Genomic DNA, 16,174 nt, shown 5'->3' on the forward strand with positions numbered 1-16,174 from the left:
ACGAGATTCTGCCGCGGCTGGAAAGATACAGATCCGCCAAGTTAGCAGGCGTGAGCTGCACTGCTACCGGAAGTGACGCTATTTGCGCTATAAAGCAAAAATGTGTGTTTGACAGCGTAACAGTACGCAAATGGGGCGAAATCTCACTTCAGTTAACAAACTGCAGCCCCGTTTCGCTTAGTAGCTGTTATTTTAGTTTACGCTACACGCTTGTATCGCTTTCATCGTTCTTTATTTCGAACGTATGAGGTTTCGTTGGGGTTTTACTTTGAAGGTTTCCACTTGAAGTGGTCGACTTTGTTAATGCGAGCTTGTCGGCAGACTGGAAAGCGACCAGATGGAATTCTGCACTGCCTTCTTAACAGATTCCACACATTTTAAATTGTATCGCACACATTTTTAGCTGACTCTCCTGCTAACTAACAGCCCTGGCGTGACCGCTAACGCCTTTCTGGGAGGCTCGGCTGCGCTGCGAACCGGGACAGAAGCGGTCAAGACATTTAAAGATACCAAACATCTTCCCACTGTAAGTATCATTTGTAGCCTGTACTGTCGAAGAGCTGTAGCTTCCAGATAACCTAATGGTTAGATATTACTGCCCTTGACAGTCTTTGTAACTTCAGTCGGGGCTGACACGTTGAAACGTCTGTTATGGTGGTACACGAGTCCACCCTAATGTCATTTTCAGCAGTTGTTTCTGAAATGATGCAGACAACTGTGATTAGCTTAGAAAATCTGTCAAACAAAAAGGGAGTTTGGCCGGAGGCGAGAGGGGTGTAGCCTTGTTAAATCACATTGTCTGGGACTGTTAATGCGGCCTAACGTGCTGTTTACTGCCGTCTACGTTTCAGGCTCTTCCTGCTCTAAACACTGTCGTTAGTGGGGTCTTTAATTCCCCAGCAGCACATTTACACTGTGTGTGTATTTTGTTTTTGTTTTCTTTTTCCTCCCTCATATGCTACTTTAGACGACCAGCGTCAAGCTAGCGTCAATGACAACAGCTCGGCTCCCACTGAAGGATTTCAAAGCAAAACCATGCAAACGCGATCTAGGAATGAATTGTTTTGGGGTTTTGTTGTTGTTGTTGTTTTGTGGGGGAAATTATCAATAAAGAATTCTAAACATCCGCTAATTGTAGCTCCTCAAATGGCAAGTTTTGCTGTTCACTGTTGTTGACTTCAAAACACTAAATAATTGTATAATAAAACAGGAAACAGACAAAACTAACAAACAAAACCCCACACAATAACGCACATAAAAAAAAAAAAAAAAAATCTATTACTTGTAGGTAATCAAGTAAATCCTTGGATTTGTTGTACTTTTATGTATTTTTTGTAGAGTCATAACTTCAGTTCAAAATGAGTCAAGTCAGGTTAATCTCCATAATTATTAATATGATAGGCCTTAACATTTATTATATTCAGGTAAAGCTGTAGTTTATCTAATTGGTGTAGGGTTAACTATTTAGTTTTTTGTTTGTTTAGTTGGGGTTTTTTGGTGGAGAGGGGTATCTATCTAAAATTCTTAACATCCTCGGATTACAACTTCTCAGATGTATCTTTTTGACTTTAAAATAAAAATAATTGTATAACAAAACAAGCAAAGACACAAAATATTGCATCTAAAATTAAAACAAAAATGCTATTTTGCTCATAGGAGATCAAGTGAATCCTTGGACTTGTTGGGTTAGTTCAGAAATCAGTCAGATTAATAATACTGTAGGATCTTAGCCGTAACATTTATTATGGTCAGATAATGTTGGATTTTCTATCATTTTTGAAGGGTTGTGTTATACAGCACAGTGTTACTGTAGCACAAGAATGCAGCTGCTCAGATGGGAGGTTTCCTTCTTTTTGTCTGTTTATATGACTGTCAAATTAATATAGTTGGCTTTTGATATGCACAAATGTACAAAACAAGGTATTTAAAAAAAAAAAATAAGTGAAATCTGGGTTCTGGGAAACTGCCTTACTTATATTTAAATTAATTTAACAAATGATTTTTTTTTAAAAATTAGATTCAAATGTGCTGTATAAAAAACATTTTCTGGTATTTAAGACTAAATAACTATTTGACAGATTGAAGAAACAACTGCCAGGTTCATGATTAATGATGATAACAGTGACTTACAGCCTTTCTTTGGTTTTCAGTCACCACTGGTATACAGTTCAGTATTATCATATGCTGCAGAGTTGTAGATTGTATGTTTTTGACAAAATACTGATACTGCACAGGTAGTAACAAAAGGAACGAGGTTTAGTTTTTACAGCAGATTAATTTTATATTCATTGGCAAGCTTGGCATCTGTTAGTTATCTTGTTGTTCTTGTGAAAACTTTCCCAAGCAGTTCAATTCTGGACTTGTTTATAATACATAATGTATGATATGTTGGCTTGAGCTTAGTCGGTATTTAAAATCTAGTAATACTACAGAATTACACAGGTTTGTTTGCAAAATGTTCCTTTGTGGTCATAACCACATCCTGAATCTTGTTCAGTGTCCCAATGCTGTGCTTTTATTTTGAAGGTAAAACTACATTACATGCTGTGTTCTTCTGGTTACCTCCATTTGCCTTGATATTACAGACAGACCAGAATCAGATCCTGTAGGATCTCATATCCTGGTAGGACGTCAGGCCTGTCCCACACTGATTCAGAATATGAACTCCTACTGCTGCAGCCTACAAACACTTCTGAACAAGTGACTGTATGTGAGCAGATAAGAGAACTTATCGTGCAGGTCTGTCACTGTGTCTGGGATAAATTATGTAATATATTAGCTTTCAGTGACCTGGTGGTGATTTTTAATACCTGTAACTTGTTAAAAGCATTCTTATTTACTGCCCTGTAGTAGTTCTAACAATCCCATGTTTAGATAGTGTCTGCTACTTGTAATGAAGGAGATGTGATGCAGACAGAAAGCGACTAAAAACACAGGGCCATCACTGAATAAATATTGGCATGTAGGTGACTGTATGCTTCAGTAAAGTGCACTGAATACAGGCAGGCATTCGGGGTTGTAGTGATACTGCATGAGAACATTGCTGCCACTGGTAATGTTCACCTTTCAAAGTGAAAAAAGAAGGGATTTTTTACATCATTATCAGTCCTGAGAATGGATTCGATGAGCTGTTGTTTGTCCTTAGAGCAGACAATCTCCTTGAGATGGGCCGTGACGCAGCATCATCAGCTCAAACACTTAGATTCTCATTTGTCTGACTACGTGCTGACTCTGCAGCATAAACAAAGCAACAAATCTCGTCTGTCAAAGTAGAATACGGAGCGAACAAGGGACGTTAATAGCCCCGCTGCTGTAAAGTACAACCTGTAGGTCTTCACTTTGATTTCAGAAGTGATGAAAATCTTTCAGCCGCTGACAAGCTGCATTTGTGGGAAAGAAACTATTCTGTGCTGTACTTAGAGAGATTGAAAGTGGTCAGTATCCTTCACTTAGGTTACACCAACTGAGGGAGTGGGTTAAATATCCTTGATGCTTCTCCATTAACTCCTGAAACCCTATTGTACGTGTTTCAGTACATTATGAATGAACATGAATGTCTGCCTCTGCATTCCACACAGTCAAGAAGAATAGCTGTAAAATTATAGGAAGTTCTTTTTTGAAAAGGCTTTACATTCTTCACCCTGTTAAATACCCTCTTGACTTAATGAACTAGATTTGCGAAGAGTTCCTGAATGCTTTAGCAGGCTTTAACGGCGTACACAGATTTAAACGCATGAAAGTAATTTTTCATTTGATGCTTCCACTTTGAATATGAATATGACTTTAGACATGTTGCAAAATGCAGCCTGTTAAGAGTCATTGAGTGCAGAGCGGTTTCGGCTTCATGTGCTCCCACGGCTGTGTGTAGAATTTTAAAATTGAGAGCTCATTCATTTTAATGTACAGTAATAAGTGCATAACAAGACAATCCAGAGCCTGATACGACTTCAGAAACCCAACTTGCGTTCACTACTACCGCTGGCTGAGTGGCATGCAGGTGTGACGGATCACTACGTTACCATCTCCTCTGGCCGGATAGCTACGCTGGAATGACATTGATTAGTCATCAAAGCCACCCACTGGGATGCAGTTTGCACTTGTTACAGTGTGTGTTACTGTAATCTGATGCTGCGAAAGGGCAGCTGAGCTATTTGATGAGGGCAGGGCCAGGAGAGGCTAAGAAAACTGCATTAGTCATTCATAAACTTGCTGCAGGTAGATCAACAGACAAGGGAAGAAATCAGCACTTTGTGTGCTGAATGAAGAACTTAAATTTATTGGTAAGAATACGCTCTGAATATATTAAAGTCGTGCCTAAGAAAAAAAGGGAATGAAGGTCATGATATACTGCTATTAATTGTGACGCTCTAAAATTGTTCACGAATACTACACGTGATAATAATCCAGAGCCAGCATATATGTGGTTGACAACTTAGTAGATGGCAAGATAGCACTTTAAGATTGTTTGTTACCTGCCAAAACAGCACAAAAAGAAGAATCAGTTGGCTGCTAAGTGTTGACCAGTATGTTTTTTTCAGATCCAATGTCTCTTATTAGTAGCTGAAATTGATGTGAATTGCAATATTTAAAGATAACACAAACTCCCGCACAGAAGTCCTGTTATTTATTTCACATATGTTTAATTAAAAGACAACTTTTCAATATTTATTCCTCGGGTTTGATGGGTTTTACTTCTAATGTGTAACCAACTTTGCTTCAGAAGAGAGACTGTTGCTTACGAGCCAAAGTGGCAAACTTTAACATTTATTTTACTTGGAATTGGTTAAGAAAAATAACGAATATGATAAACAGGCCTCGACTGAGGAAAATCATGTCCGAGCCTTTTTTCTTCTTCTTCAAATTGTCAATTCATATTGGGATAACTTTATTAGTAATATTAACCTTTTGTCCGATAATCGTGGCGTCATTATATGATACCGCGATCTACTCAAGAGAAGTTTAGGAAAACTGCAAGACAACGACAAACATCACCGTCAGCCCTCGTGCTACAGTGTAGGAGGACTTAGATTATATAAAATGTCCTGTTCAGCGCAGCTCTGGCAAAGATGAAAGTCAAGGGTATTTTCTTTTAGATGTGTGCTTTTACATTAAGCCTATATGTCAGCTGTAAAGGTCGTGCGTACAGATAATCCAGGAGAAATCTGCTTACAGCTGGAATATGTCGTCACTCTGCGTCTCTGTATCTGCGCTCAGGTCAGAAGAATTTACTTTGAATGTTTGGAAAGCACAAAGGAAGGCGACCGGCCTGTTTCTATTAAAGCATAATGAGATTGTCAGTATACTTTGATATGTCACAAGATGAGCAGCACGCCCACTGAAAATCTTTATTCTATTATACTTGGCAGAATGACGGGATGCGGTGTCTATCATGTGAACCTAACACAGACGTCTGATAAGCTTCTGAGCATGTGATATGAGTTGGCATTGAAGCTAAACAATATGTTCATCGTTTAGTCAACAAAATAAGCCGCTTGTCATTTTTCAAGCAAACACATGACGGATGTGAGGATTATTTTTTTTGCTTTTCTTTGTCTTACGTGAAAGTAAACAAAATATATTTTGGTTTGGTCAGAAGAGACAAACTATGATGAGCAATTTTCAGAATTTTATAGACAAATTTGATTCCTTGAGAAGCTAGTAGTTATACGATGTTTATTTTCATGCATTATGTTGTTCAGCTACACACTGAGTGCTATGAATAAGAATATAACCTGCTGGTATCTGTGTTTTTTTATGTGGAATTTGTTGTTAGGAGCCAAATGTTTCAGGAAAAATGATCAGCTCAATAATCGATTATTTCACTGCAAATTAAAAATGAATCAGCAGGTGCTTTACTGCATAATAAAAGAAGGTATTAAAGAAAGAAAGCACTTTACAGAAGCTCTACGGTGCAAATTTGGCTGCCAAAACATACAGTTTAATTCAATCTTTGCAGTGCAGGGATATGCACAATAATAATTAACATGAAGCAGCTACTTCAGGGTTATTCTGACTCTGCGGGTTTGCACCCATGTATGGCTAAGAGTGAAATTATGCTTCATAATCTTATTAAAATGATACTCTCAGTCATTCGTGTGCTCTGCGTCCTTGGTAACCTTTAGCTTTCTTCTGTATGTCTTTATTTAAAGCTCATTTAGTCCCTCATGATTACAGCTAAAACACTACTATTTGGGGCAATGTGGAACCTCAGTGTTTAGATTATGCTGAAGCGGAGCAGCAAGCTGTGTGTGTTCAAGCCCAGTGGGCACCCGATTAATTCCATTACATAACATTTAGTCAGTCTTAAGTAGGCTACAAGTGAAAATGAAGGCTCCACAGTAACCAGCTGCTTAAGCTTTTCAGGACTCAAAGACGTGTTATTAGATGATTAAAACGGACCCGCTAAGTATTCTTTAGTAATTAGAAACATTTAGTTGGAGCTCCAAGCGGCAAGGCCAGACTGGACATGTCCAACTCCAGAACAAGTTGTTACCTGACACAGTAGCCTGCAATGTGATTAGATTAAAAAAGCAGGAACGCTTGTGCAAGTGCGGGTCTCCTTTCATGATAAATACTTCCTCATTGCCTGTTTATCCTTTAGCAAATATTGACGGCTGTGAAGTTGTGTCGTCATCATGTAGTACGAAGATAAAGCGAAACAGAGGGGCCCTTATTGTGTTTTTTCTATTATTCCTGGAGAGATTGAACAAACACTAAACCTCAAAGGTGCACATTTTAGTCACTTGACATCTAAAACGATCGTAATACAGTTATTTTGTGATACTTTGCTCTGTAAATCTGAAAGAAAAAGTACCCCTGAAAAGTAATAATCAAGAACCGTGTATATATTAGCTACAGTGTGGTGTTTCAATATTCAATTTTGTAATGTGTTGGTGCAGTTATTTACCTTTCTCCTGCTGCTTCCCCGTGTGAGCTTTTCTTCTTCACCCTAAGTGAGTTAACTTTTGCTCCCTTTTACAATCATTCAGCTGATAATCACCAACATGATGTGCATGTTCTAATAAACATCGTGGTATTTAGTGTCAGTGTACCAAAAAAAAATGTGGAGCTCTTCAGCAGGTTTTCAGATAAACAAGCTTAATCATCCGTAGTAACAAAACAAACACATTTAGGCGACTAAAGGGCCTTTTTCTGTCTTAAGATCTCCTTGAGTTCAGCTTAACCTTCTGGCACTTCTGACATGTGAAAAATTTATTTTGAGCACTTACCAGCTTGTTTACGATACATTGTGCCTTCCTCTCCTATGCTATGAGGCATCTTGCTCCATGTGATTTCATTTGTTAACTGTGAATCAGCTGCCTGCCCTCTAGCCAGCACCATTGTCTCTGTGTCAGAATAAAGCATCGAAAATCATCAGAACACACACACACACACAAACTGGCTCATTCTGATAAACAACCAGAGGACAACTTAGTATAATTAAAACATTGAAGTAAATACCTTAGGCCCAAATTTAAAACACTGTGAGGCTGAGAAAAGTGAAGACACTCTGAGATTTTTGCTTTTGTCAAGTGAAAACCTTGTGATTCCAATTCGGGCTGTTTTCTTGTTTCTGTGGGGCATCGAACCTCTAATGACCCTGAGTAATTTTACAAAAGAATCTTCTTTGCCTTTAATATGCGAAGAGATTTTAATTTTATAGTGATTCGCTCCTTCCTCCCCGGCTCTCATGTGCTCATTATTCTGGGGGAAAACACTGACACTCACTGCTCTCCTCAAATACCTCTGTGGAGGCTCAGTTTGTTTTCTTTATTTTACCATTGTTGCACTGCGATCTGCAGCAGCTGTTAACTGTTCATGCCCTGTGACGGATGACCCCTTCTTGACAGCTTTATGAAATCTAAAATTGATCGTGTCGGGTTTTATGTCATATAATTAGATCTTTGTAATGGAGCAGAATTGATGCAATAAAGCTGTTGTACAGTTCAGTTTACCACTCTGTTTTACTATCATCCGGGGAAATCAGAGTGTTCCTGCTCCTCGCTGCACAGACAGACGGCATTTACTGTCACAGCTCTTAATTCTCCTGTTACGCTGATGTGAAGTATCACAACTCTGCGAGGCTAACTGAAAACTACAGATGCAAGGAAACAGATGTGCGCTGCTGGTGCTTCCCTGGCCCGCTTCATTACCTGTTCAACTGGATGTGAAAGCGAATATCTAATCGGCCAATCACGTGGCAGCGCGTTAAGGCACGGAGGGAGGAATGTAGCAGAGGTGGATGGAGAGGAATGAAGGTGGGAGTTAGGGTTAAGAGGGAGGGTAATGCCCTTTTACATTCCCAGATGAGGATTAGCAGTCACAAGTTCTCTAGCCGTTCGTGACCTGGCCTGGATTGTGAAGGCCACTGTTTGCCTAACGGATCTTTTATATGCTCATACATTCAGTCATGGAATCATCTTAAAACCGTCAGTTGACAGAGTTCTTGAAAAATGACCATGTAAGGTCCCTGTTTGAAATAATCTGCAGGTTATGCACATTTTGCTTGATTTATGTATTGCAATACTGAATGGTACACACATGGCACAGACATTGCTAAGTTGTGGGGCAATACCAGCGCTCATTGGTGCATCAGTATGGTATGTGTCAGCATGCCCATGCAACAGTATACTGTGGTAACTTACATCTACTGGCACCATCCCAACTGTTGATGCCCCAACAGTCCTTGACATTCTGGCAGAACCAGGGCAAAATACAACTGGCGCTACTTGGATATTATGCAATATAGCAAGACTGTATGGATCACATGCAGTCAAGATGATGACTCTATGACATGTTGCTTCCAAGCTGGATGTGGATCTGTTGACTTGTAGGAAACTGACCTCTATCAAAATGAAGCTGCATAAATGTTAGAACACCTGTTTTTACCATGCTTATTGCAGGGATATATCTTTTTATGTGTGTTTTAATAATTACTAGTCAGATAGTAGCCACTGAATTTGTACTTATGTGTTTTTAGGAGATTTAAAACTCAAAAACAAAAGACGTATTTAGATTTACCTCCAGTGAGGCCAGTTTTGTCACATTGTACTCTTTAATTAGCCTTGAAAAGTCAGACTTTAATGCTCAGGTTCTCTTTCTTGCTTGTTCTTTGTTTCTTGTTTCAAGTGTGGATAACATGCACTCTAACATGACTCAGATGTGGCTGTGTTTTGTTGTGACTCACCACCTCCAGAATCTTATGAAAAACAACTATTTAAACTACAATTAAAGTGTCTGATGCAGAATAAGTAATGAAGTTTGAATATACAAGCACAAGGTGTGTATTTGCCTCAAAATGAAACTGCTGAAAGTCTGACTTGCTGATTTGACTTTTGTTGCATCAAAGAGGCAGCTGTTTGAATAGACTAGAGATGACGTCGGTGTCTGTAAGGTGGAAGAGGAATCCAGAGACGCACACGTTCTTATTTGTCTCTCAGCAGCCTTTTGTTGAGTCGTCACATCAGGTGGACGGAGAAACATCAGCGTTAAAGGCAGTGAGACGGTCCTGCCACTAATCCTCCTTTTCTCAAACTTTCCACTGGAAACCAGACATGGGTCAGGGAAAACGGTTGCCTAGTGACGATCCATGTCAAGATCCGTATCAGACAGAGTTTAAAACATTGTGGTGCACAATTTGGTGTATATGTGTCGGTTTATAAGTCACCAAAAAAAGGGAGAAAGACAGAAGTTTTCTTTATTAAATAACAATCACAGTGGTATATCACTTGTTCACTGAAAAGTTTATTTTTGGCTGTAGAATCTCACATACTGTGCATATTTTGATCACATTTTTTTTTTTTGTTAGTCAAAGTTAAAGCATCCTAATGTACAAACAAATATTTCAGCTGATATATTGTAATATAAGTACATTTTAAAAACTCTCAAATATTGCTGTTAATATTCCCCCCATCAAAACAAACTCAACACAAGCTCATCTTTTATCATAAAAGGTAGCGAAAAGAAAAAAAAAATCCTGGGCGTACTCCATGCTCTCGTGGAGCAATGAAAAGAAAGCCAGACATGTCCTATTCAAAAATAACTCCTATTATTTTAGTTGCCACTGCTGCTTTCAACTTGTCACTGACTGCTCCTTTGTGTTCCCTGCATCCTGCTGCTGTGTTTCACAGGTCCCAAGGCGTGTGTGTGAGTGTCCATCATGCCGCTGTTTGGTAAATCCCACAAGAGTCCCGCGGACATCGTCCGGACCCTGAAGGAAAACCTGGCCATCCTGGTCAAACAGGATAAGAAGACAGACAAGGTAGGGAAGGACACCATTTTCCTCTGTGTGTCTGTAGATGCCTGGGTGTCCAGGGGCCCGAGGGTGGCAGCCCTCTGTGAAATTAGAGCTTGGAACAGACTGGCCCTGTCATCTCCTGACACTTCACTGTCAAGACAGTTTACTCTCTTTCACACATGCACACACACAAAAATCAGACACACAAGCCAAGATCAGGCTCATGTCAGCTGCAGCTCTCTTCTCCCCCTTTTGCTCAGGCCCATATTTACATTGTTCCTCCATACTGTGTCCTCTAAAGGCCCGTTTACCATCTCACTTGTATTTTACAACTTGCCCACTCTGCTCTTCAGGCATCTGAGGAAGTGTCAAAGTGCTTGGTGTCCATGAAGGAGATTCTGTATGGGAGCAACGATAAGGAGCCGCACACTGAGACTGTGGCCCAGCTGGCCCAGGAGCTGTACAACAGCGGCCTGCTGATATCGCTGGTAGAAAACCTGCAAGTCATAGACTTCGAGGTAAGGAGGAAAAGCATGTGTGAGTTGCTCTGTAATCACACAGCATCTGCAGCACCACAGGTCCATCTTTCATGATTAAGATGACAGTTATTAAATGAACAAATTTCAAGAATACCATAGTCAATATTTTTCCATCTTTCAAAAACATTCATTTTGTCTTTGTACGGTTTTGCTGGCAATTTTAGATAAGTGGCCTTGTGCAACAATAAAGGCTCTGACATGTAATTTTACATTTACAGAATTTAATAAAAATCTTGCAATTGCTGCTGTGTTTCAAAGCTTTTAACTAACTTCCAATCATTCCAGGCGTGAGCCAACTCCCATTTGTTTCTGCATGTTATAAATAATCTATTTGCTAACACAACATTGGACATTCAGTCTGCATCAATTCCTACTTTATTGCTGTGAGGTCAGACTTTTCTGATTAGCCTGCACTTAAATTGCATCACCATGTATGACAATAAAAATTAATGTACACTTCACAAGTTCGAAGAGACACATTTGACTTTCTCACTATACAAAACCAATGTGCACTGACGGCACATCACCCACTGAAAACTGTCAGCGTCTAGTTAACGAGCAAAAGTTTTCTAAAACTTTCTCCATATCCAGTCAGACTGAGGATTCAGTCTTTGTAATTTGATACACTATAATTTAGCACAGATGGACCCAGAAATAGAGGTGAAGAGAGATGACAGACGTCTGTCACATCATAAAATGAACATTCCTCGTGTTTTATTTTAGGAGGAGAAATGCAACATATAAAGAGGAAGAAATACTGTAGTGGAGATAGGTAATTACTGCAGCAGAATTTAAGGCTTTGGTTTTCTGTCTGTGTGTTTCCAGGGAAAGAAGGACGTGTGTCAGATCTTTAACAACATCCTGAGGAGGCAGATTGGGACGAGGAGCCCCACTGTTGAATATTTCTGCTCCCATCAGGAGGTCCTCTTCATACTGCTGAAAGGGTGAGACAGCCGCGTATTGTACATACTGTACACAGTCTGACGGTTTCCAAGGAGGTGACGCAATACTGTCTGTCTGTGCGTTTGAAGATACGAGACACCGCAGGTGGCGCTGAACTGTGGGATCATGCTGAGGGAGTGCATCCGCCACGAGCCACTCGCCAAGATAGTTCTTCATTCCGAACATTTCCACAGTTTCTTCAACTATGTGGAGATGTCCACCTTCGACATCGCCTCCGACGCCTTCGCCACCTTCAAGGTAACTCGGGTGTTTCTGTTCTGGGCTGTTCAGTCATACCAGAAATACCAGAGCTCCACCTGCTCTGTAGGACGAGGCGTTGAGTCAGACTGATGTGGGTTTTTAAAACGCTGATGTGTATTCGGATAGAATTGACTAATATGTGGTACCAGAGTTTATTTTATCCATTACTGGCAAAACAGGATGTCTAAATCTTCTCAAGGTTTTATTCTAAAATAATACGATAAGATTATGTTTTCTGGCGAGCCGTTTCTACACAGAAAAGGGTGCTGCTTCAGATAAACCTTGTGTGCGCCTTGAGATATGCATTATTCTCTTATGTGAACTTCATGTGTGAATGGTTACTTTTCTGTAAAAGTCAGATCTAGCAACGTATCATTCAACACGGCACAAATCAGAATGGCAGACAGGCACGCAGCTTTGATGAGCAACGTGGTTTTAGCAGTTACCTTCATGATTAGCAAGGTCATATTTCATATGTAGTGTTTCATGTGCACAATAATTACTATTAATTGACTTTAGAAAGCAGGTCAGACTTTTATAGTCAAATGATTTCCCAGGACAACATCTAAAGACTGTTTCTGTGTAACTTTTAAATGGAGTGTCAGCTGTGAAGTGTAGAAAAGTGTCATATGCTGTTAGATTGTAGAACTTAAAAGTGGCCCATGTCTGAATGAAAGAATACAACCACTTTCACAGATTAATAAAGCGGCAAGGTTACAGCTTAATATTCATCTGTCTTTACGAGCAACTAGTGTTTGACCAGTATTGATTTCTAAAGCCCAGTATACAAGCAAACCTAATATGGTTCCCCTTGCTACACGAGAACAATCACATGGTTCCTCTGCTTCATTATTTTGCAGAAAGTGTACATTGAAAGATTGAAAAAAGCCACACAACTGCTAAGTAGTGTTAACCTAAATTACCTAAGCGATATGTTTTTTCCTTTCTTCACAGGATCTCCTGACAAGACACAAAGTTCTTGTGGCTGAATACCTCGAACAGAACTACGATGCTGTAAGTGATTTGACTTCCAAACATTTTTGCAACAACACATGATGGATGACTGTGACGGCTACTAAAAGTTTGCAATGTTGTTCTGAGTCCGTGTTACCAGGTGGAGTTTGTTTAGTCCCAACTATTTCATCATACCTCACACAACATGCGTAGGTCACCATCACATCAGTCACTGATGTGGAAGCATAAACATAAACACTGCTCTAAATGAGGAAGCCCACATAGATACATAACGAGATCAGGTATCAGTCACTGCTGTGCTCAATGGCCCAGTCATGTCACACACAAGGCCTTGTGAGAGGCTATTCAATACGCTGGAAAAGAGAGCAGATAGGTAGGAAGTGTATTGACAAATACACTTCAAGTTCCAGGAAAACTAAATCCGTGGAAAGCCCTCTCAATGTCACAATGTGTCTAGATACAAAGCTCAGCTCTATGCCGTCAGCCTCCCGTGGCAGAGGGGCCCCTTTCACAGGTCAGGCTCCCAGGGGTCTCAGCCTGAAGTAACCCACACAAAACTGCCTTTTTACGTGGACGCTGCATGTTGACAGATGTCTGCATGTCGCTGGCTGTGAAGCCTGTCAGGAGATGTGGGCTCAATAGTCAGTGACCAGGCGGAGCCAAAATACGTGACTTTGATTAGAGTTTGGTGGTCGGCCCAGGTAAACGCAAGTTAGTTTTTGGTGTGTGATGTACGACGTAATATAGATTTAATTAAGATTTGAATATCACACCTTTGATTCAAGATCAATAATGTTCATTGAGGTTGATGTAGTGAAAGGACTTCTGGTAATTTAATCCAGCAGTTCAAGGAGATTTTCTTAGTAGTCAGACATAAAACAAACGCATTACAAAGACACATTTTGATGTTAGCTGTTAATCTGAGATAAAGATCCAAAGGGCACTGCTATGAGAACTTGAGAGAAAGTTGTGAAAGACACAAGTTATTTTAAGTCTGGTTTGTGTTTTGCAAGTGTGGAGGAAGTGAAAGAAAGGGGTGGCATCTTTCAATTCATCTTTGTTATATATGTTCTACTTCTGCAAAGGCAGACATCCAAGCAGGTTGGATAACTCTGGATGGTCTCTGAAGTTTTAGTACGGCTCATTTTCCTTGGAGCTACAAGGACAAGAGACCTAAACATAGGAGACTAGATACGTAAAACTACAAGCCAACAGTCTCAAACTTGATCTCAGACTGTTAATAATGTATAATAAGGTGTGTTTCCTATTTCATTGCAGGTGTTTGCAGACTACGAGAAGCTGCTGCACTCTGAGAATTACGTCACCAAGCGGCAGTCTCTAAAGGTTTGGCTCTGACTCATGTATTGATTTACGCTGGCACTGAACAAAACATTAGTCTAACAAACAGACTTCCTAATTTATTTTTTTATTTATCACTGTTCTAAATATTACTTCCTCCAGCTTCTGGGCGAACTGTTATTGGACAGACACAACTTCACGGTGATGACGCGCTACATCAGCAAGCCTGAGAATCTCAAGCTGATGATGAATCTGCTAAGAGACAAGAGTCCCAACATCCAGTTTGAGGCCTTTCATGTGTTCAAGGTAAAAACGGGTCCACTGTACTGAACATTATAACAATGGATTTGGAACAGACCAGCATGCACCTGCTCATATTTATCTGATTTCTGAAAAAAGGGCTACACTTAGTTTGAAGCTGACTGAGTAAACCTTAAATAAATATAAATGTTGCACAAGTTAGATCTAGCAGTCTCCATTTAGTTTTGGTTGTGAAACACAGGGGTGTTCACAGGTAGTCGGTTCCTCCTGCTGGCTAAAACAATGCATTAATCCTGGAAGTTTATATATTAATGCAGCAATTTTCTCTTTATAAAAGTACCACCAGGGATTGTTCCACCAATGAGACTTTGGTTGGTTGACAACATATCAATCAACAAAATCGACCCATTTTAAAAAATACAGATCCATTCGATTACAATTGCAGTGATGGTACATGCTATTCTAAAGTGAGAGCCTTTGTAAGAAGACTCAGTTGGGTTTCACCTTTTACTTCTGTAACATTAGATTGTCGACACTAATTGATCTCAGACAGACATCTTTTTCTGGCTTTGTGGCTCTGTGTATAGATTAAATGCCAGACTGGCTTATTACAAAGTCTGCTGGCTTAAACCCAACCAAAGCCAGTGTAGCAATCACAAAACTGATATCAAGTTTTCCTACTTGTGTTCAGGATTTAACAAAATCAGCAGCCGTGCATGAAGTTCTGTACTGATAATCATGACAGTGAACATGCTGCCGTCAAATTCAATCGTTGGTTTGTTCTCCACTGTTCCTGTCTTCAGGTGTTCGTAGCAAACCCCAACAAGACGCAGCCCATCATCGACATCCTGCTCAAGAACCAGACCAAACTAATCGACTTCTTGAGCAACTTCCAGAAGGATCGCACGGACGACGAGCAGTTCAACGATGAGAAGACCTACCTAATCAAACAGATCAGGGATCTGAAGAAACCTGCCTCCTAGAGAAGCACCCCTCCCTTCCCTCTACCCCAACTTTTTATCAATAGGAAGACATAGAAAAAAAAACACATTAACAATAATGGTTATTCTATTTAAAAGAAATCTTCAAGACGTTATTTGTCTTTTTTCTCTTTGTTGGTTCATTAAAAACTTGTGCAAGAGTAGTTCTTAATCACTGATCTTTCTTTTGTAAATTTTTTTTCATGAAATCTTTTTTTTTTTCTTCCATCTGTAGCATGTAGTGCCACAACTCATGGTGTTGGAGGCAGCTGATTTGCTTTGTTGGGAGAACCAGCGGTTAAAAAGCTTCAGCCAAAATGGTCTAGTGGCTGACCATTTTTGTAATGTCATCAGCATTCGCGGGTGCTCCGTTAGCCACCGCTTACAAGTTAATTTGTAACTGTTTAAATGAAGTAGCAGCAAATCAAAAAAACAAAAAATGAAGAATTTCTGCTTTTCTTTTGTGTCTGATCAGGATCAGGTGAAATATGTTTTACAGTGAGAACACCGTAATCGTGAAATACATTCTCAGTCATTGGTGAAAGCTTTCTTAGCCACATGGCAGCATGAAAGCTCAGTTGCCGGCTGGCCAAACACCCCTTCTACCACCAAAGCCAATGATTATTTTCTCTCTCTTCAACTAAAAAGCATCATCGGGCTTAAATACAATCTGAAATGCC

At 39.9% G+C, this 16,174-nt stretch overlaps 1 protein-coding gene across 1 annotated transcript; it reads left to right on the top strand.

Annotated features, from left to right (window-relative positions):
* Positions 1-290: 290 nt before the first annotated feature.
* cab39l (calcium binding protein 39-like) lies at positions 291-15,666 on the top strand. Its single transcript, XM_008281039.1, has 9 exons — positions 291-526; positions 10,131-10,261; positions 10,591-10,755; positions 11,602-11,720; positions 11,808-11,976; positions 12,934-12,993; positions 14,233-14,298; positions 14,416-14,559; positions 15,318-15,666. Exons 2-9 carry the CDS (start codon positions 10,160-10,162, stop codon positions 15,495-15,497), a joined length of 1,005 nt encoding a protein of 334 aa, XP_008279261.1. The 5' UTR covers positions 291-526; positions 10,131-10,159; the 3' UTR covers positions 15,498-15,666.
* The last annotated feature ends 508 nt before the right edge of the window (positions 15,667-16,174 follow it).

Source organism: Stegastes partitus, unplaced genomic scaffold (genome assembly GCF_000690725.1).
Source record: "Stegastes partitus isolate 25-593 unplaced genomic scaffold, Stegastes_partitus-1.0.2 Scaffold220, whole genome shotgun sequence".
NCBI lineage: Eukaryota > Metazoa > Chordata > Actinopteri > Pomacentridae > Stegastes > Stegastes partitus.